This window comes from Topomyia yanbarensis, chromosome 1 (genome assembly GCF_030247195.1).
Source record: "Topomyia yanbarensis strain Yona2022 chromosome 1, ASM3024719v1, whole genome shotgun sequence".
NCBI classification, from domain to species: Eukaryota; Metazoa; Arthropoda; class Insecta; order Diptera; family Culicidae; genus Topomyia; species Topomyia yanbarensis.
Window position 1 is genome coordinate 57,712,366 of NC_080670.1, and position 23,570 is coordinate 57,735,935.

At 39.1% G+C, this 23,570-nt stretch overlaps 1 protein-coding gene across 7 annotated transcripts in view; it reads right to left on the reverse strand.

The window, feature by feature from the left end:
* Positions 1–23,570, reverse strand: part of LOC131677702 (protoporphyrinogen oxidase) — a 166,227-nt gene that overhangs the window by 26,100 nt on the left and 116,557 nt on the right. For 3 of the 7 annotated variants that reach the window (XM_058957680.1, XM_058957678.1, XM_058957679.1), the window contains one exon: positions 20,147–21,653. The exons of 2 other annotated variants lie outside the window; for them this stretch is intronic. In XM_058957680.1, the coding sequence (XP_058813663.1) occupies positions 20,174–21,607 (1,434 nt within the window). In that variant the 5' untranslated portion in view covers positions 21,608–21,653 and the 3' untranslated portion in view covers positions 20,147–20,173. Of the gene's footprint in view, positions 1–19,137; positions 19,214–19,321; positions 19,444–20,146; positions 21,654–23,570 lie in introns of those variants that run through there. 2 more of the 7 variants (XM_058957676.1, XM_058957677.1) reach the window with 2 other exon arrangements.

A 23,570-nucleotide genomic window follows, 5' to 3' on the forward strand; every position in this document is an offset into this window, starting at 1 on the left:
ATATGAGGTGTGCTTTTTCTCGGTAGAGTTATTGATCTGTTTGAACAGTTCGTTGTTTTGAACAAGCGATTTTTTATTCTAATTTAGTCGAATAAGCAAAGCTACCGATAGTCGTAGTAATACGCTCGTCACCCTATTTCGTGAACATCATTGGTATAAACTGAGCGAAGCCTTGGAGCCGCTCGGCAGAAGCGGTCCAGCTGAGCCAACCAGCCAACCAACGGATAATAATAATTATCGTTTATACCATGGTGAAAAGTAGGCCGTTGCATCGCTGGACAGATGTGAAGGAGACGATTCCATTTCGCTTGCCTGATGCATCCCGGTTTCAGCCGAAGGCTTCGTGTCTGTTTGCTATCAATAGATCGGTCCTCGCTCATAGACTCATAAAAGTGGTATATTTGCACGTCCGAAGACCAGTTTCTAGCCAGCTCGGAATGCCTGTGAGAGTTAGCTGCAAAAGCGAACAACTTGTTTCCCACAGGTGAAATGTGGACTGTACAGATACTCCTCACTCCACTAGGTGTTTTAGCGCCATGACGGGGTCAGTCAGAACTTTCAACTGTAACTGTTTTGGAGGTAATCGGATCAGCAATGTGATGAATAATTATGTTACTATTGTTGTATCCGGATGTTCAGATACGACTAAGGAAGCTGCAATGGTCAGAATGGATTTTGAGTGTGACTGATAAAATTTGCACAAGTCTTGTAGCTAATTCTCTGACGTTTGAAATTAATCAAAACTTCATGACATTTTTGGCGACGGTTTCTTTACACTTGATACAGCAACGTTGTCGGAAATATCAATTTTTTTATGTAATATTCAACTGACCCGTGTCCATAACAGTTTTTGCAACCGGCTGAGACGGTTGTGCCTCCATGTGGAAGGTTTTATTCTCGAGAGAGCGACGAAGTGCGAGACACTGTATGCGTTTTTGTGGGAGAGAGAGAGACCAGTTTGTTAAGTGTGAGTCGACAGTTGATACGTCGGAGGCGTGGTCAACGGCATCCTCGACAAGTGGTGTTTTGACAGCAAACCGCGGGTAGACGAATTTGCCTACCGCGGTGGCAGAAATCGATAGTGATCGTGCCTGTACACACAGAAAAAATATATTGTATTGGTGTCGTCGGGCAATTCTAATCGACGAGAGGGGAAGCGTCACAGGTAGACCCCTTTGCGCTATTTGTCTACCGCAGAAGCGATACGACGAAAAAGGAAAACAAGCGGCACTGAAAAGTACCGCATCGACAGTGGTTTTCGTAGCAAGCCACAGGTAGTCACATTTGTCTACCGCTGTGGTGGAAACGGAGAGAGCACGCTTGTGGTGGTGATACCGACGAGCAGCTTAACCGGAGAGAATTTTGAAGTGTTGCAGGTAGGCCTATTTCTCTACTGAAGAAGCAACGCGACGAAGAAGGACAGCAAGTGTCACATTGTAAAACAACAGGCACCGAGCTTACAACGCAATACACGAGGTGTGTTCTACCGGTGTCTTCGTCACCTCAGAGATAGCAGATAACAGGTATATTTTTCATTCCTTTTTGTGATAGTTTTTCTTGCTAGGTAAAATGGATGACGAGATGGGAACTGTCCCGTATTAAAATAGTTTTTTTTAAAAAATAAATAATACTTGCCCATTCCATACATTAGTGGTTTACAACTTTGTTCATCCCTTGTACCCCTTTTCGAAAGTTCTCACCTTCATGCCCGCTCCAGTAGAAAGTTAAATCAAACAAAACGTTATTTATAAATTCCTCATGTCATCTTGCTTTCGAGTGACGTTAAAGGTTATCAAATTCTCCATGTCATCACGATCTTGTTTACTAGCGATTTGGCTTTAACACTTTCATGCCCAAACAATTTTGGTGCATACAAGGTTCTAAAACTATTTTTCCTTATAACAGTTTCCGATTAGAATGAAATAACAAGATTATAACAGACCGGAATTTTCGTAACATATTGTGTTATAAATTTGGTCTCGTAATAGTAGTTAACAGAAATTATAACAAGTAACAAAACGAGATAAAGTTCGAAATTGTTTTGTTATGTATTTCTGATCGGGTTGGAGTCAAGAAATACAGAAAACTTGTTATGATTACAATAGGTGCATCTTTCGCAAAACTATACGCACGCACCGTAGCAATTGCAGCCAGCGATCATCCAGTCGTCCCGGTCCTTTGTGTGGGATGGATGAAAGGGTCTTCCAACCCGTCACAATTGGCAAGTATACATCTGATCCGAACACTTCAAGCGCTGATAAATTCTTCGCTTCCAATATTTTGCCTTTTGCTCCGACATCTTGTGATCAGATGTCAACTATTTCTCTCGCCGAAGATGACCGTCGTATTCTGGGGCGCGACGCAGTTGATTCGCGATGCCTCGAATCCCTTACCACAGTCGACCAAGCGACCATGAGCCGTTCCGATGTTGTTCGTGGGATTGACGAAAGGATCTTCCTACACACTCAAATCGGCAACATAGCTTCGCTCTCTGTTGAGCCTGATCCGTCCTCCAACGACGTCGAGGTTTACTACCAGAATGTTGGTGGCTAAAATTCATCAACGGACAGCTATTTGCTCACGACCACGGGCTGCTGTTACGACGTTATCGCCTTAACCGACACGTGACTCGACAACCGTAGTCTGCCTCGCCAGGTGTTTGGTTCAATATTCGATGTCTACCGTTATGACCGTAACGCCCTCAACAGCCACAAGACATCAGGTGGTGGTGTGCTTATCGCTGTTCGCCATGGCATAAAAGCCCGAGTGATCAACAATGACTGGTGGGCGAGCTCCGAGCAAATGTGGATATCAGTGAAACTTGCCAATCGCAATCTGTTCCTGTGTGTCGTGTATTTTCCACCCGACAGAATTCGTGATTTCAGCTTGATCGATGTACATTTTTCCTCCGTTTCATTCATTACCTCGATTGCCGCCCCGTCTGACGAAATTGTTATACTGGGTGACTTCAACTTACCTGGCCTGACGCGTTGCCTGGCAAGTAATGGATTTCTACGATTGGATATCGAAAAATCTGCGCTTATCAACAATGCCAGTTGTATTTTGGACAACTACAGCAACGCAACTCTTCGGGAAATTAATAATGTTACCAATGAGAATAGACGTACATTGGACCTCTGCTTTGTAAGTGCACGGGACTACGCGCCGTACTGCTGCTCTGCTCCGACTCCTTTAGTCCAGCATGTGCGTCATCATCCCCCACTACATCTTGTATTCGCTGGTAACCAAGTAGTGAATTGTGAAGACGTCTCAAGCTCTATCGTGTACGATTTAAAAACGCTGACTACGACAGCATCGTTAGCACGCTGTTGGATATAAACTTGGACGAAAATCTTACAATGATGACGCGAACGAAGCAGCGATGACGATTTATAATATTCTCAACTACCTAATCGACCGCTATGTGCCAAAACGAACAATGAGTACCGATCAACACCTTTCCTGGCAATCAACCGCACTAAGACGATTAAAAACTACCAAACGAGAAGCTTTTAAAAAAATTTCGAAACATAAGACACTTGCATTACGAAACCACTACTTTCAACTCAACCACGAATATAAACAGCAAAGCAGACGCGCCTTTTTTAGACACCAGCGAAATGTCGAGCGTCAACTGAAATCTAAGCCCAAGTCGTTCTGGAAGTATGTGAACGAGCAGCGAAAAGAATCCGGTTTACCATCTTGTATGAAGTTTAATGGAGTTTTGGCCCCCGACACTAAGGAAATTGGCCAACAGTTCTCCGACAAATTTTCAAACGTTTTTTCCAACGAACGCCTTCCACCACAACAATACTCTGCTGCCGCCAATTTGGCTCCTTCTCTAGTACGAACCGCTAACCGGATTTGTGCCATCTGAAAGCATCTAGTTCCCTCGATTTTTGTCAAAAAGTGCATCAGCGGGATTCTTGAACCACTTCGGCGAGTCTTCGAGCTATCACTCACAACTGGAACAATCCCTTCCTGCTGGAAAGCAGCACACATGTTTCCAGTTCATAAAAAAGAAACAAATCGAACATTGATAACTGTCGGGAAATCTCGTGTTTAAGTGCCGTTTCAAAACTACTCGAGCTGGTAGTTTTAGACCCTATTTTCTTTCCCTGCAAACACTACATTACAGACGACCAACACTGTTTTATGCCTAAACAATCAACAACGACCAACCTCCTCTCGTTCACAAAATATGTACTCGATGGATTCGCTGACGGATTGCAAACCGATTCTATTTACATAGATCTATCTGCGGCCTTCGACAAAATCAACCATGATATCGCATTAGCGAAGCTGGACGAATTTGGTATTCATGGACAACTTCTGCGCTGGTTTCGTTCCTACCTCGATGGAAGACAATTCCAAATCAGCATTAAGGACTGTATATCTGCACGATTCTTCGCTACATCCGGCATCCCACAAGGAAGCCATCTCGGTCCAGTAATATTCCTGCTCTACTTTAATGACGTCAATACCACATTACAAGGACCCCGCCTTTCTTTCGCCGACATGAAAACTTTTCTACAAATACGGGATAAAACCGATCCCGAGCTTCTTCAGAGGGAACTGGAGAGCTTTAGTATGTAGTGTGATCTAAACAGAATGGTTTTAAACCCGAGTAAATGCTTAATCGATACGTTCACGCGGAAATACCATCCGACTCAGTTTAACTACCATTTCTTCTACTCGAGCATTCCAACACACTCTCACATCAAGGATATCGGAGTCATTACGGATTCGGCACTAATGTTCAAACCACATACTTCATAGATCGTAGAAAAACTTCAGGGACGTATACTGTCTTAAATCTCTTTATTGCGCGTTGGTCCGCTCAACGCACAGAGGAGTAACTAGGGTCAAATCCTGGCCAAAATTATTTGTTGCTGCTATTGCTTTTATTGTGCCTTAATATGAACAAAAATAGACAATAACTAGTTTTTGGAGCAATTTGGTATCTATACACCTACCAGGGCAGAGGTAAATTTTCTATATCCTTTCGAATACTAGTAATTTCAAAGTGATCTTTGCGAAAACCCTTGTTTTTTTCCAGTTGCACAAACAGTTGCTTAGTAAAAAATGGGGAAGAAAAGAGACGCCTGTGCATATTTTCATAGAGATTCATTTTAAAAAACATAGTATTTGGCCCTCTAGCATTTCGGTGTACCTCAAATTACAAAAAATTTCAATATTTTCAAATCGCTTGGAATTTGTAGATCGGACAAGATCGGAAGAGTTCCAATGTTTTTCGGATAGCTGGAATCTGGTTTTGTAATACTGCTTCAGCAACTTTGGCGGATCTCACCGTATAATGTAACTTTTTCATCATTCAGTTTGGAATAAAATGTTTAAAAATCGTATATTTTAAAGTTGGTGCACTGTACAGCAACACTACTATTTTCAGTCGGTTTTAGCCCAAAGTTATACAAATGGCTGTGTTCAACTACATTTGTAACAATATTGTCTTACTTAATACAGTCATCATCACTAGAAAACGATATTGCTGGATATATCATTAAAATGATAAAAAAAAACCTTAAAATATCACTATTTTTCATCCACGCAAAAAATCTTTAACAATTTTTGACATACTCCTAATTTTGCCACGTTATTCAACCGGTTTTTAGGTATGTAAAAAAATACAACGAAGGAGAAAATCGACAAAAAAATATTTTGATTATTGGCCAGGAATTTGTTCTAGTTACTCCTCTGTGCAACGTTAGAATATTGTTCTGCTGTTTGGAATCCGTACTACCATAATGAGATTGACAGAATCGAGGCTGTCTCCCATGGCGAAACAGATTCGAACTGTCGAGCTATGAAAACCGTTGCCAGTTAATATATCTCGCTACACTCAGCATTCGGAAGGACTGCTCTCGAGCCCTGTTTGTCTCGGACTTACTCTCTGCCAGAGGGACGTCTGGATCTTCAAGCCCGCGTTCGAGCTCTACGTAAAGAGGCTCTTCTGCGAGTTCCGTTCAGGAGAACCAATTATGGTAACCAGAGCGCTGCTACCGGACTCCAGCGAATTTTTAACAGTGTGGCGACGGCCTTTGACTTCAACCGGACGCGGAATTCAATAAAAGCGAAAATATTGGCAATTTTGAAATGTAATTAGATTAAGCAACCCTCATTGGGGACAAGGGGCCTGTTGGTGAAGCTAATAAACATAAACACCTCTTTCCCTTTTGATACTCAATACAATTCTCATAGTTTATTATAATCGTCCTATTCTCTGGAAGAGGTAGTCAACTACATACAGTCTCAACTGTTTTCAGTTTTCCAAAAAATTTCATAAGAAGTTATAGCAAAACATCGCCGTTCGCTAAAACTTACCCTGGTAGCACAACCTGAGCTGAATGCAATCAGGCTAATAACAATTGCTTCAGTTCTACGAATAATACAACTAACGGTTAAAAAGTCCGGAAAAATCCGTTCATAAATTCATTAATAAAAGATCACGATTTCGTGAACTGAACGATTTACGAAAATCGTGAATTCCTGAAATTAATAACTTGTGTCCAAGAAACTATTTGTGTTTCCATGAAACTAGTTCGCCCGATTATATACATGGCGTTAAATTCGAATGTTTGGTTGGGTTACTGTTATTGCTCCCTGGACATGTTTAGCTTTTGTTGATTCTTGTTCATAATTTGAGAATACACAGCCACCAGTAACATGATGTTCATGATTTCAGGTGCTTGTTCGCGATTTTTTTCATCACGTTACCTTGATATTTTACTCATGAGTTTACTATCGGATTTTTCAGTCAGACTGGCGGCATTTATGATCATTATTCCAGGATCTTAGTCACGAATTTCGTAATTTCTAATCACGTTATTGTTATATTTTAGTCATTAGTAGAGTTATTCATGCTCATGATCAGTGCTGGGAAAATCATAATCAAAAAAAAATCAAACCGCAATCATGGCTGATAATTATCGCTTATGATTTTTTCGAAAATTCTCACTGCTGATAGAATCATGCCGTGATCACTCTCTTAACTATCAAAAGATCATCTCACAAAAATCACTACCGATTTTTTCTTGCCCTCTATCAGTGGTGATTTTGATCTGTGGTTGAATTTGATAATTGAGAGGGTGATCACGGCATGATTCTATCTGCAGCGAGCAATTCGGAAAAATTCACAAGTGAGCATTATCAGCCATGATTGCGATTTGATTTAATTCTTGGATCAATGATCATTATCTATTTTCGAACATTATGGATATGTTAGGGGTGTCAATGAGCCAAGCTGAATTTTTTTTCAACTTTTTGGGAAAGTGTTTTATATTGAAAGGCAAGTTGAGGGCTGTTGAAAATCAATAGTTTTGGACATTTTCAATGCACAGGGGGTCCGCCGATGCATCAAAATGGATTTTTTTCAACTTTTCGGGAAAGTGTTTTATATTGAAAGGCAGGTTGAGGGTTGTTGAAAATCAATAGTTTTGAACATTTTCAATGCACAGGGGGGTCCGCCGATGCATCAAAATGGAATTTTTTTGAACTTTTTGGGAAAGTGTTTTATATTGAAAGGCAAGTTGAGGGCTGTTGAAAATCAATAGTTTTGGACATTTTCAATGCACAGGGGGGTCCGCCGATGCATCAAAATGGATTTTTTTCAACTTTTTGGGAGTGTTTTATATTAAAGGGCAAGTTGAGGGCTGTTAAAAACAATAGTTTTGGACATTTTCAATTAACAGGAGACTCTGTCGAAGTATCTAATTGGGAATGATTTCAACTTTTTGGGAGTGTTTTATAGTGAAGGGCAAGTTGTTGGCAGGTAAAAATCAATTGTTGACATTTTAAATGAGCTTGGGGTCTGTCAATGTATTACAAATATTAAACAGTAGGGGCTTTTGATAATTGTTTAAGCAAAGGAGACAGACCTCAAACAAATTTCCAAAGTAGATTTGTTTTTAAAAAGATGATTTTTTCACTATGTGAAGGACGAGGTTCTATAATTGGCAAAATAGTAAATCCTTTCTGGAGCATATTTTTCTTGTCTTAGAGATGCAAAATTAGCAAAAACCAAAAAATCATTTATTTTAAATTTTGCGCTGGAAGACCCCCTTAAGGGAAATTTTTACGAAATAATCCTTAAGGATTACAAGGCTATGTCTAGGGACGATAGAAGAATATTTTAATAGCTTCGATTTATTAAAAAGAAAGAAAAAATATTAGGGGCGTGCGCCCCGCCGCCGCCGATTGTAGGTAAAAATTAGAGGCGGCGCACCTCTAAAAAATATTTCCCGAACTGACCTGACCATTAAAACGTTTCTGTTGGAAAAGCCTTTGCACTCCGTAACACAATTAAAACTATTTTTAGAAAAATACTAAAACAAGGTGGTCTAATTCTTAAGGCTCAATATCATCAATATCAAGTATATCATGTAAAGCTTTTTTTCTCGGCTTGCTTTTTTTCATTGTAGGACTTATCGACTCTCCAAAACAAGCTTATTGGATGCGTGATACGCAGTTTTTGAACACATCCTTTTATTTTTACGAGCACTACATTCATTTGCTTTCACACATAAATAACGAGCATAATCCATAACAATAAATCAAGGAGTTAACATGATTTTGTGAAAAAAAATTTGACGAAAAATAGCCCCCTTGTGGGGGTGACTTTACGCCAATTTTAGCTCTTTAGATTTCACGTTCAATCTTGATTTTCCAAAAGTTCTTTTCAATGACTTTGGAGGTACTTGTGCCATATGTAAAACATCGAACATTGAAGTTGCGTGATCGTAGTTCTTGAGTGTAGTGTACAAAACGTTCTATTTTTGGCGTAAAGTAATCACCGATGACGGTATTTCAAAACCCACTCGTCAAACTCGTTCCAAAAACAAAGATAATTACAAAAATATTGATATCCGTCATTATCCCGACGAACTACTTATGAAAAAAAAAGTTCAACAGACGTATTTTTGGAGTCAATACGTTTTTATGTACAACGTATCCAACACTTAAATTTATTTAGCGCAGCTCTGTCTACAAATCAATATAATCCTAACAATAGCAAAACAAACTTTAATTTCGTTTTTACTCTTAATTTACTATAATAAACACTTAATTTACTATTATAAACCGAAGCTGTTAATGTATTCTTCTATAGTCCCTAAACATAGGCTTATAACTTTTTCTGATTCTGTATAAATTTCACTTGAGGAGGTCTTCCAGCACAAAATTAAAAAAAAAACTCTAAGGCACGGAAAATATGCTCAAGAAAGGATTTGCACGAATTGGACTTGGTTCGTCTGCTAGAGCTTATCAAACATATGTTAATATGAGGCTGATAAAAACGGGTTAAAGAGCTGATAAAATCAGGGGCTGACAAAATCGGGTTAAAAAGCTGATAAAATCTGGGTAGACAAAATCGGGAGCTGATAAAATCGGGTCTTAACTTTATTAACTTTTCTAAGTAACTTGAACAATTTTGAATTGCTCGAAAAATAAAAAAATGGATAACGCAATTTTTAGCCTTAAATTATTGTAGACAAAGGAAAGAGAATTTTCCAAAAAATTCAATTTTGACGCATCGGCGGACCCCCCTGTGCATTGAAAGTGTCCAAAAGTATTGATTTTCAACTACCAACAACTTGTCCATCAATATAAAACACTTTCCCGAAAAATTGAAAAAAAAAACCATTTTGATGCATCGGCGGACCCCCCTGTGCATTGAAAATGTCCAAAACTATTGATTTTCAACTACCAACAACTTGTCCTTCAATATAAAACACTTTCCCGAAAAGTTAAAAAATTCAATTTTAGCGCATCGGCGGACCCCCCCTGCATTGAAAATGTCAAAAACTATTGATTTTCAACTACCAACGACTTGTCCTTCAATATGAAACACTTTCCCGAAAAGTTGAAAAAATTCCATTATGCACATCGGCGGACCCCCCTGTGCATTGAAAATGTCCAAAACTATTGTTTTCAACTACCAACAACTTGCCCTTCAATATAAAACACTTTCCCGAAAAGTTGAAAAAATTCAATTTTAGCGCATCGGCGGACCCCCTGTGCATTAAAAATGTCCAAAACTATTGATTTTCAACTACCAACAACTTGTCCTTCAATATAAAACACTTTCCCGAAAAGTCAAAAAATTCAATTTTAGCGCATCGGCGGACCCCCTGTGCATTGAAAATGTCCAAAACTATTGATTTTCAACTACCAACAACTTGTCCTTCAATATAAAACACTTTCCCGAAAAGTTGAAAAAAATTCCATTTTGGCACATCGGCGGACCCCCCTGTGCATTGAAAATGTCCAAAACTATTGTTTTCAACTACCAACAACTTGTCCTTCAATATAAAACACATTCCCGAAAAGCTGAAATCCATCAACCCTGATTTTGCATCTTTTCTATTGTACCTGATTTTCTCAACTTCATAATCCTGATCAAAAAAAAATCATAATCAGGCCGTGATCACAGGCGGTGATTTTGTTGCAATGATTTTTTGCTAGCACATTATCGCTTCAGAGAAAATCACTAGCGATTTTTTATGGTTGTGACCATAGCACTGCATGATCAGCAGTGATAATTATCACTGATGATTTTTGATTTTCGGTGATTTTCCCAGCACTGCTCATGATTTCAGAATATTAGTCGCGATTTTGACAATTTAAACACGTGTTATGTGATTTACGTTTACGATTTCAGTATCTTAATCACGATTTTCGTAATTTCTGTTAACGTTATCGTGATATTTTATTTTAGAGCTTGCTTTCGAATTTGACACGTGGAGTAATGGGACCCATGTTCATGATATCAATAGTTTTGTTCTGTGACATATATCATGAACACGATTTGCGGTGCTCAACGCAGTTTTCATTTCCTGTCCAACATTCTGAAATGAATAACGATGTTCGAGGTTCTAACAGTTTTCTCATAACTACTCCTCGTACCTATTACTTGTCACTAGCAGCTGGGCATTTCATGAAAAAGTGCATAAAACAAAAATGTTTCCACGAATAATACTTCAAATTTTGTGAAATAGTTCACGTGAACATTTGATTACCATGTGGCATAAAAGTGAAAATAATTAGAAATATGTTCTAAATATTACAAGCACATAAAATAGGTCGCATATTGTGTGCTAGCAATCATGAACCAGTTCACGAATACATGAATAATATTTTATGATTTCGTGAACTATTTCACAATCACGTATGGCAGGTCGTGGCTATTATACTAAGTATAGTGAACCAGTTCACGAATACATGAAAAATATTTGATGATTTTGATAACTATTTCACGAGCACGGATATCGGATCGTGACTAATATAATAGGAATCATGAATTAGTTCACGTAAAAACGTGATTGTTTTAGAATTCTTGGCACTTTATTCACAATTTTGGGAACATTTTTTCTGTGCAGGGATGTCAGGTAATATTTTTTTGCACAAAATATGTAAAAATGTACGCAAATTTGTGTTAAGGAAAACGTAAAACTTTGTTTCGAAATACCTCTTGTGTGACCTCTTGTTTTAGTTTTTGCACGAGGTCAAAAATTGAGAAATCTGTGCAACTGTGCATTACATGCAGAAAACTGTGGAAATCTGTGCAGTTTTAAACATCTGTGCAACACATTGAAAATCATTAAATCCCAGATTAATCTGTGCACCTGATATCCTTGGTTTCTACTGTTACGGTTCAATAGAATTTTTTTTGTAAAAATTTGGCTTATTTAGTATTTCGGGTGACACTTGGGTTAATACTTAATGACATTTGGGGTAATGGTATTCGCAGTAATAGGGTAGAATCTATAATGCCAAGCTTTTTATTTATAAATATGAGAAACTCTCGTCTGGAATGCGGATCAAACTTAAAACTTATTTACCATGCTCGCTCAAATGTCATACATTGGTTTTGAATCACAATACCCAAAGCACTAATTTTCTCCACTAATCTAAGTTGATACGAAAGCAGATGTTGATGACAATAATTCATTGTCTCTGAATTTTTAAACATTTCTTTCCCATAATAAAAGTAGTACGTGCAAAACGGAATAGGATTTGTTTTCGGAACGCAAACCATATCAGGTCGCACAACAATTCGGCGAAATTAGACAGTACGCGCGGCTAGCTGCGTCATAATCGCAACGAAGTCACCACACTTTCCCTAAACTATCTCTTTCAATAGCAAATACAAAATGCTACCGCCAACTGAGCAATATCCGTTTGTCAAAATACCAGCTTGCGGTAGAAATACTTGAACAGGTATGATTATGGCAGCTCATCAATAGTTCTGGTGCATATGCCTAGTATGGGGTAGTATGGGGTAAAGCGATTCAGTTAAAAAATACATACAAGATTACAGACACTTTATACACATACTTGCGGAGACAAAAAAGTAAAACTAGCAACCATTAATGTAAACTGGCATCACGGTAAGCCTTGCAAGGGCTTCCTCCTATACTTCCCCTAAATTTTGACAGTTCGTTTGGAGGCAATTTTTGATACTTCGCCAATCTGTGTATAAAGTGTACAACAGTATACGCAGCCAGGATTTGAAATAAATAATAATTTGTGGAATATATACCCAAAATATTTCACTAATGCATTTTAGTGGTTCGTACATAATGTGTATCAAGACTCATACACAGTGGCGGATCCAGGGGGAGGGTCCTGGGGGTCCGGACCCCCTCCGAAATTTTTTAACTTGCTGAGAAATTTTTAAATAGTTTCTATTTTATTTCGTTCTAAACTCAAAATCATTCCAAAATCAGATTCAACCACAAAACATGACTTTAATTAAATAAAGTTATTACATATTACATGTTGCACAATGAATATTTCAAAATCGAAATTTCGAACCCCTCCGAAATTTTTTTCTGGATCCGCCCCTGCTCATACATAATATCGGCAGACCGACTTGACCGCCAAATAATGTAAGAATTCAAAAAAAGGAAACACTACTTGAGTTCACGAGCAAACGAAGGGTTGTGAGTGAATACCTGGAAGTTCAGAAGTTCTATATGTCAGTGAGAAATATAGCTGAATAGAAACCGAATTTGGGATAGCAAGCCAGTAGCACTATGCTATATCGTCGCTGCTGTGCAGAATGGACAGAAGCATAAATTGTCTTCTTTGATTTGTTTCTACCATTTATAAGTTTCAACATATTCAACCTCAAACTTTAAAAATCGTTTTTCTCGAAATGTGCTGAATGGCTCTTGTCATACGTTAGCACAACAGCGACAATATATCTCCTTAAGGCGAAAGAAAAATAATACCTTTTTAGGCATGAAAGAAAGTCGAAAGATTTGCTGCGTTCCCGGCAATGTCACCCTGACACTTTGTGCCTACACGACAAAAAAATTGCCTATTTTATGAATACAAAACGCCACACATGTTTACGTTTTTATGTTTACATGATCACGGGCGTATGTTTGCGTGGATAATCGCAATTGCATATTCGCGGTTTGTGACCAAGGTTGTATTATTATGCAGTGCTCGAGCGTTTGTTGATCGCATATATGTATGGTTTTAAAAGGTGGTTACACTTTGATGAGTCAGGTTTTCACGTATTCAGCTCTATCATTTCAATTTAATAACTTTAAAGATTTTGGAATCGGACAGGATTGATTTTTTAAATTTGCAGAATAGTTAAATTCGTACACAAATCGTACTGTATTCGACAGTTTGGCACTCATCATGATCCTCGTTTACTTTCGTGGTGTGCATTTTTACCATTTTCCTCCACACACAGAGTGCCTATGGACAAGGCAGCAATCGCGGGCGGAACGTAACGATGCCTACGTGAATGAATTTAATCACTCCGCTTGTCAACCTGCCGGTTCATTGTACTCGTTTTCACCAAGTACCTACTGGACTTTGTGTTTTCGCTTTTTTTACTAGAGCTCTTCCCAGTGCAGTTTATTTTTCCATGGCGAGTGTCGTGTGGCTACTACTACTGCCGACTGGTTCCGATATGTGGATTCGGTGCGGTGCCTGCCTTGGCGGATCGAGCTGTTGAGATTGTGTAGTTACATTCGTACCAGGTTGGGCTGATCGTCATCGGAATCAATTTGTATGTATGATGCCAATTGAAATGCCATGATAACTCTATCAGCAAGTGAGGCAGATTGTGAACGATTTTATCCCTCGCGTTTGCCTAGTCATTTGTTCCGCACTGTTATGCATGTTTTTCTCGGAATTATCCGCGAATTTGGCACATGCGGTTATGGAATGGTTTTGGATTGCCGTCGTTGACTGTCCTTCTGTATATACGTACGAAAAATGAACCAAACTTATTATAAGCTGTTATTCAACACTCGACCAACCTTGTTTAGAAATTTTCTTCATCATGCTATATTTGCATAATCTATGGTAATAACAATTATTAATCGATGTTTCGACAAAAATATTTATCGATTTCCAGGACCTTCCAGGAATTCTAGGCTCTGCCTAAAGAATAATTTATGAACAAATATACCGGCAATGATATATGTAGTGCCAATTTGGCAAGTTGTTGTGGTGTTAGGAAGAAAACGCTTCAAAGGATTCAAAAAATCTTTCTTAGGAAACTTAGACTTTTCCATCGCTCAGAATTACTTTGTTACCTCATTTGAGCGACCGAAAATAAAATTTGCATGGACAGAACATGCTTCGTTTAACCTGTTTCAAACATATTAGAATATAAAAATCGGAAATAAGCTTCAAGCGTAAAAATCGGACAGAGACCCTTCGGCATAGGAATCGCTTAAATACACACCTAGAAAAAACAGTATAAATTTACGTCTCCTGACCCTGACATATACGAGCATCAATAATGACTTAGTTTTACGTTTGATTTCAATTTTACATGACGTTTAATTTCGTCAATCATGTAATTTTACTCCACATACAGCGTTTGTTCTGAATGGTAGGAAGTGTAATTTTATGTTATTGCGTATGTAAAGTATATGTTTCATGTAAAATTAAACGGAACACGGTAATGTTCCGTCATTTCGTAAATTACGGTTTGTTGAATAGTGTCATGTTTGCAATTACGTCAACGATAAAATTCAGATTTTTTTTGGTGTGTAGTTCTCACCCGCAAAACTTGGCAAGGTTGAATCATCAGTATGAAATTTGGTTAAAAAAAGACTACTTTGTAAGAATCGGTAATGTTTTTCCCGGTTTTTATATTGAAGGTTTATTATCCGAATCTTACAACAAAGAGTCCTTGTTCGATTTTTAAACTTGAAGTTTATATCCGGTTTTTATATTCTAATATATTACGAAACGTACTCTGTCCTTTCGACTTTTGTTTTCGGTCGCTGAATTTCGTTGCATAGCTGTATAAAAACATGCCAAAAAGTTGGTTAAAGTCTTCTAAGAGGTGTTCCACATCAAGTTGCATTACGGAAAAAAAACGCTGTAGAAAATTACCTAGTGGACCGATCCTTTCCAAACTTTCAGACAATCAATTATAACCCATTAGTAAGCTTTTGGTATATTTATTTCACTCAACTTTAATACCATAACCGTACGCTCGCACCTTTGGCTTAACTCCACTCATTGGGTTCTGTACAACATCTGGCTGTAGCTTGTTCTGTACGGACAGCCACTTTTTCTTCATGTCTTCCTCAGATTTGACCTCCTTGGGATACTTCCGTAGCTGCCTGATTCATAATTACCCAATATTTTCGATTGACCTTAGTTCCGGTGCGTTGATGGGTAGGGTTTATGTCATTGGATACGAAAGTGACCTAGTTGGCTTACTCTAGCACAACATTTGAATAGTGGCACGTAGCAAGATCCTGCAAGAAGATCGTAGGGCCCTCGTGTTGCTTCAACAGACGAAGCAGACGCTTCTGTAGACACTCCTTGAGGTAGATATATGTAGATATCCCCGTTTACAGTCCCGGTAGTCACGAACGGTGCATTCCGTGTGTCTCATGAGCAGATCGCTTGCGAAATCGAGTATTTATTGATAAAATTTGGAAGTTTCTGCTTTCTTACTTCCTTCGGAACATCAAACTTGTGCTGGGCGGTGAGGAACAGTAGCCCAAGAAGCTGCCAGATGTCCGCATTGACGTAAGTCCCATCATCCATGATGAGACAATAAAGCTTCGTCAGCATCTGGGTGAAGTTTCCGCGCCCGTGACTTTCCACCGTATTTTGCCGTTCGTCACGTTTGGGAGCCTTGTGCACTTTGTACTATGCAGTCCCTTTCGGTTCTTGGATCTCGAAACGAAACACTTGGACAAATTCAACTTTTTGGCCACATCCCTGACCGAAGCATTGGGATTCCGCATAAACGCTTTCATTACACACTTGTGATCTTGATCACTAATAGAACATCCATTCTGACCGCATTTCTCCTTCCGTTCGATGCTCAGGTAGTAGCGTTTAATCACACGAATCACCGTTGACTTCACGATTCCAAGTTGTTTTCCAATGTCCCGATGAGAGAGTTGAGGATTTTCCAGGTGCTTGCAAAACATCAATTGGGTCATTAAATGAGAAAAAAAGTCGTTTTTTATTACTTACATTGATAAAGCTGATTTTCGTGATTGCAACAATGTTTTTTTCCAACTCAGGAAACGTGAAAATAATATTAAAATTCAAAATAAAGAAATATGTTAACAGTCTGGATTTGACACTATAGGAAGGATTTGACATATCGAAATTCACGACAAATGATGCCCTGTCAGAAAAAAATTAGGCCATGTTTTCTCGGTTTTCCCGGAGGGTTATTTTTATTTGACATAAACACCATCCATTGCATATAGTTTTTTTTTTTCATTTTGGGTGTTGTCCTGATAGGCCAGATGTAAACAACCGCAGTTTTCCTATGTATGGTTGCCAAGTTTACAAAAGATTTATTTTAAAAAAACAAAAATCGCTTTTACGTATCACGATTTTTTTTTAAATAATGTTATATTATGTATATTGGACCAAAAATTTATCTAATGGAACGGAAAATTATATATAGCTTAATGACCCAATTACCAGCGTTGCTTGTCGGGTGACGCCAAATTTTCCAATTTTCGAAAAGCTGACAGCGATTAAAATACAGTGTAAACAATACACTCTATACTACTTCTAGCCAAATTTCGAAGAGAAAATATCCAATGAGTTATTTTCCACAGCATTTTTTCCATGATGCTATTTAATTGTTGTCTTTATTTTCTTATTCTTCGTAACAGTTTTTTGTTGCTTTCTTATTTCTGTCTGCTCTTCTTTAACTTCTCTTTTCTTCAATCTCTCTTCCTTTTTCTTTTATAAATCCATTACCGCCATTTTTTTATTCGTTGCACCATCTTCACTGGTTTTCCACTGTTAAATTTTTGGGCCTTGGGATATCAGGAGTAGAGTGACAAGAAAAAATGACCCCTATCGGCCCACCCCTGATTCGATTTCTAGTCGCACCAGGAGTAGTTGCACCAAATTTGAAGCAAATCGGACAAGTCTAGCTACCGGACCAACGTGCCTGAAGTTTGTATGGGATTTTTCGACAATTTACATGGAGAAAACCCACTAACTCGCAGTTTTGCCGCTAGGTGGCACTGTATGTATCGTATTATCACTGTAAGTGAAAATAAGAAAGATAATTTAATTGTCTACAACTATGTCGAAATCTGCTAGTGAGTCCGGCTTTGTATGTGGTCGGTCACCGAAAACGAACGAAGTGATGTCTGAGTCAGTTTTGCATGGGGCCTAGCAGTGTATGGTTGTGTATCAGAACTCGATTCGCGCGAACTAAACATTTTTGTGGAATAACCGTAAGGTTTAGCTCTATGGTATGTTCAGAAGAACTGTAGTAAATAATACGAGCCCTGTTTTGGTTAGAACGTTTTAGTTCCACATTTTACCACATAGAGGGCGCCAACACTAACTTTTCAACGGAAAGAGATAGAAATTAGGTGTCTTCCACAAAGTTGTAGAACAGGCACTTTGCAATAATTCTTCCGTGCATCTTGATATCTTATCTCGTGCGTGGAAATTTTCATCAAATGGGATGCTGTGGATTCATCAACGATTAGGGCTGATTCTGGCTGATCTGAGGCCACATTATGCAACCAATTTGATTCGACTTTTGCATACGACTTTTTCATTTTAATAGTGTTCAATGAAAATTTGGAAATTGTTGTTCAAATATTGTATAAAAACTGAATGAATAGACACTCTCTGTATCTCCAATCTTTTTATATACTTTCTTTTTCACCAAAAATATCCTAACCTATACCCCCCCCCCCCCCCTCACCTCACCAGCAAATATGTTGAATACTGCATTGCGCTGTTTTAATATATAATTTCAAATGAACTGAACCGAAAGACAGACGAATTGGGAAACATTTACTCTGCCAACCATTGGAACTTTTCCTTAATTGCTTTGATTTAAATATTGAACAGCAGAAGTTAATTTGCAGCAATTAGACCTTTTTAACGTGTGCTTTCTGGCGCAATGAGTATTGCGCCAAAACGGATAAAAACAAAAACAATAAACTCCAAGTCGGTTAATAGCTTTCCTCAAGCATTACCATTTCAACGCGACCAAATTAGACCTGTCTGCTTTTGAGGGAAGACGGAGTAAGACAGTCACAATCAGCAGTTAAATTGGTAGCTTGAAATGGGCAAACTATTTCACTTTGTTCGGCACTCGAAAATCCAGTAATTAAAATCCTGAAAACGTCGTGATGCAACTGAATTTAAATTGCGAAAAAGCCGATGCAACGGAAAGATGTTTGTCCTGATTGTTCAGGCGGCTAGGTTTCACCAGGCCCCTGCTAGGCGGTTATTTTGTCCTAGCCTGCCTTTGTTAAAATCAAAACAACCCAATGCTACTGCATGAGCGACATCCCAGTAAAGTTCAGCCGGAACTGAACTGGAATTCTGGCTGGTTCCAGTTCGCATTCCGGCTCCAGTGACACAACCGATTCTAACTAGAATCGGTTGTGTCACTGGAGCCGGAATGCGAACTGGAACCAGCCGGAATTCCAGTTCATTTCCGGCTGAGCTTAACTGGGATGGGCCTAGAAGCGGCAAGGCCCATCATATGTTGACTACTGTCAAAGTCTGTACATCTTCATAGCGGATGACAGAGATGACACCACCCTGGGTTTTACAGTATAATTCGAAACTTGTGTAAGAAACTTAATTTTTAATTGAACTAGATGTAGTCCGCCTTACCCTTTCGGGCTACTTCCCCTAGGTTTAGTTGCACTTTACATCTTCTGCATATCAATCATCTTGTCAACGTGAATGGCAGTGCTGTGTCTTTTCTCAAACGTTTTTTTTTCTCACCGGATCACTCTCACTAGGAACAGATAAACTCACGTCATTGGGTAACAATTTGATTCAACAGAACACGTACCTGTTTTTTCTTGTTTTGAAACGGGAACGAACATCACTACAAAATCGGTCCATTATTGACACGAGTCAAAAATAACCACCGAAAAAAAATTAATTTAATGTTGGTCATGTCATTGGTTTTTATATACATACTTGATTTCTCCTGTATTAAGTAACATCAAACAGAAGAATAAAGCGGCCCTTACACGTTCAATGTTTATGCCAATACTAGAGAGTATTGACAAATCATTGCACGTGTAATAAGCGGCCCTTACACGTTCAATGTTTATGCCAATACTAGAGAGTATTGACAAATAATTGCACGTGTATTAAGCGGCCCTTACACGTTCAATATTTTTGTCAATACCAGTATTGACGATATTGTTACAATATTTTAGTCCCGTTTGAAATCCACATCGTCAATAAAAAAATTCCATTACACGTACAATACTTTTGTCAATACTCTCTAGTATTGACAAAAATATTGTACGTGTAAGGGCCGCTATAGAGAAAAGTTGTATTGACGATGTGGATTCCAAATGGGATTGAACTATTGTAACAATATCGTCAATACTGTGTATTGACGAAAATACTAAACATGTAAGGGCCGCTTAAAGGACTGCATTACAATACGGAAAAGGACATTATACCTTGAAAGACTTCGCGCTAAATTTTTTTCGTATAGGTTAGCTACTGTACTAGTACGATAACACTAACTACAATTTTTTGTACTTTATCTTATGTCATGTCATGAAACTAACCCAAACTTTACCTTCTTTTTGTTCTTTCTATTTATTATCTAAAACCGGATTTTCAAAACGTTTAGAACATGACACATACACAACGATAAAACAGTAAACAACAAAGGCAGCCTTTATTTATCACATTCATTCATCAAACCATCAACACACTTCGTGGCCGAAAATATCACGTCATTAACACCGACTCCATCGTACGAAGATCCACAAAGACCTAGCGGTAAATTGTGCTCTCGAATATACTGCCTGATCCCGTCCACCCGCTTCTGGTGACCGACCACATATTGCGGAATACATTTCCTCAAAATATTGACTTTATAAGAATCCGGAGGCTGATTGATTTTAAGAATCTCACCGACCTGTCTTAAAGCGACGGCCAACAGTTGCTCCTCGCTGGGGCTTGTTCCGAACCACTTCTCGAACCAAGCTCCTCCCATCATCACAGTCAGCACGGTATTATCCTCCATGTCAAAGCAACAGCTATCAAAAATCACCCCCAAAATAGGCAGATTCTCAATCGGCGGTACAAGAAAACCGAAGGCCTTGTGCTTCTGTAGATTTGGCGTTTTGTAACGAATATTTATGACAGCAACGTCAACAAATGGAATCGCTGCTAGTTCTTTAGACAGAGCCGGATGCTGTTTCGCTACATGCCTGGCCAATTTGTAGCTCGGAATGCTACTTATCAGACGATCAACGACTCGTTCCTTTCCATCAATTATCAGCTGGATCCGTTTATCGCCAAACACAATCTCCTCGCACGTTACGTCTGTTCGGATATCAACCATATTCTCCTTCAGAATCATGCCAATCCTATTGGGTAAAGTTTGCAGTCCTCCATAAAGCGAATACATACTCCAATTCTCAGACTTGGCTCTTTTCGCCAGATTACTCGAAGCTTGTAGTTTAGAATCTTTCTGAGCCCTTTTGATGAAAGCTTCCTTCAGAAACCCTTTGATAACTCCACCGTGAGCTTGTTCCACCTCGAACATCCGCTTCATCAAAAATTTGACACTGATCTGCTTCGCATCGCCGGCACAAATCCCACACAACATAGCGCTAACAGCGTAGTCTGCAATCTCTCGCCCAAAACGCCTCTCCACGAAGCTGTACATCGTTTCATCTTCCAATCGCTCCCCGGATCTCCGGGCGAATAGATCCTTGAAACCTGCCATGAACAAAGGCTGCGTGAAGGGAGGAACTGTTTTCAGCACACCGGATACATCCGACGGTAACAAATTAAGCTTCCCCTTGGCGTAGATCATCCGATTCCGTGCGGCAACGTGATTGGAGAAAATCGGGTACACCTGATCGGCAAGTCCCACCGCCTCGATCAGATCGAGAGTGTTGTTCGCGGCTGGTCCCTTGGGACGGATCGTTCTTGGGCCGGACTCAAAAACATAGCCTTCCGCATCGAACCGCTCGCTGCGGATCCATCCGCTGATTCGGTTGCTCGTTTCGAGGATCACCACTGGTGACGGTCGACCCTTCCTGAGTAGATAATAGCCGGCAGATAGGCCACTGATTCCGGCACCTAAGATGGCGGTCATCGCTACGGGTTAGCAAGAGGCTACAGATTCAGCATCGAAAGATGAACTGCGGGAGAAGAGAGATAGATTGGGGGTTTAAAACACAGGTGAAAATAGGAATATTTAAGTGCATGTATGCTATTGTGTTTCGTGGTGCGGGTTAATTTTGTGATTTTTCTTTTGTTTTCGTAAACGGAACTCTTAAAATGAATTTTTCTAGTAATTGAAAACAGATTAAGATTTTTGAAAAACTGGGGCACTGCCATAAGAATAGTGGAGTCACAGAAAGTGCAATCTCAGTAGCGGGTATTTACACACGATTCAAATCGAGCCTAAACGTTTGTTATCTATGATGGAGTGTTAAAATTTCCATCAAAGTACTCGTTATGACACTTACCACAGATACAAATGAAAAAGCAAGAGATTTTTCCATATTAAACATCTTTTGCTCCACTTCTTTCACGTTAGTAAATATTGATTGTGCATGAAAACATACAAATTGATTGAAAATAATTTACTTTTCTTTGGACTCAAAATTATCTACCAACTGCACGGAAAAATGTTTTCATAAACTAATGAAATTTTATTTTCATAATTTGTATCGGATTTTTCATGCTGAATAGTGTGGATCATGAAACTCGTGAGACCGTCGTATCTATTAGTCTTTGGTTGACCCATATTGCCACATCAACAGATGGCTTGCCAGACGGCTTCATATTACGTGGTATCCACCAGATCGGCTAAAATTACCCTCGTTACGAGTTTTTCGATTTGCGGGTACCCTAGTACCTTTTCGGCCTGCTATGAGCTTATAACGGATAACAACGTTATAAGAGGCACACGGGGCTAATTGGTCAATCGTACCTAGATTGTGTCATCGCCTATATCTACACAGGTACTGATTGCAACATTCAACGATATATTTCGCACTATGCTATATTTCTCCTTTGTGGAGAAAATTTAGGCAAAAACTATTTTTTCTCCACTGAGAAGAAAATTGTTTTAAACCACATTTGCGCATAAAGGGCACAAAACGTATAACTAAATTAGTTATTGGAGAAGCGTTTCGAGTTCCTCTCCTCACAATCCGACACTAACTTAGTGACAGGACTAAGCTAGCGCCGGGTTGACGCTAGCTCCAGAAAATGAAAACACAATTTGTGTTTCTGGCGAAACAGTAGTCCTGTGTTTGCATTGACACCCCTGACTTCGTTATTGAAAAATTTATGTCAAGAACTTCGAGGAACACTTTACCGGGTGTTCCCAATATTACTCGTGCGGCGAGAATGCTTTCGAACAAACCAATTACTTAATACGTAATTATTTTATACAGATCTTCCGAAAATTGGACGATTAATCAGACAACACAGGTGGTACACCCAGGTCAGATTCCTATGTGAAAATTATGCAAAATTACACTGCACAACGGAACACCTTGTTCAGAAGCAGCTAAGAAAAATCTGATTACTAACGGGTGTTCAATAAAAAATGAGAATGATTTTAATACTTTCTGAAATTAAAGTGAAAAGCGTATTTTTTTCTCTCCAAGAGAATTGCTCTCTGGACTCCCTAGAAATGGGTAGCATGTTTCTTTTCTCTCAGGTGCTGTCAGTTCAATCGAAGATGGCGTCGAAACAGCAGACACTCCGCGAGCGTGTTGTACGGTTTTACGAAACGCATGGTCATCGTGGAAAAAAAGTTTACGGTAGACCACTTTCGAGACGAAAACGTGCCCGTGAGTACAGTTTACCGGATCCTGGCATTCCTGGGCGTGGTGCGGAAGGCCAGTAGCGGCCGTCCGGCGAAGATAATGACGAAGAAGAAGAAGGAGGCGCCGAAAAAGATGTTCGACAACATGATTCTTTGCAAAATATTTAAAAAGTCTAAGTTTACTAGTACTCTGGTTCAGATTTATTTTCTCCGACTAACCTTTCGTTTCAAGGTGGCGAGGATGAGCTGACCAAACATTGCTGGTTTCGTTCGC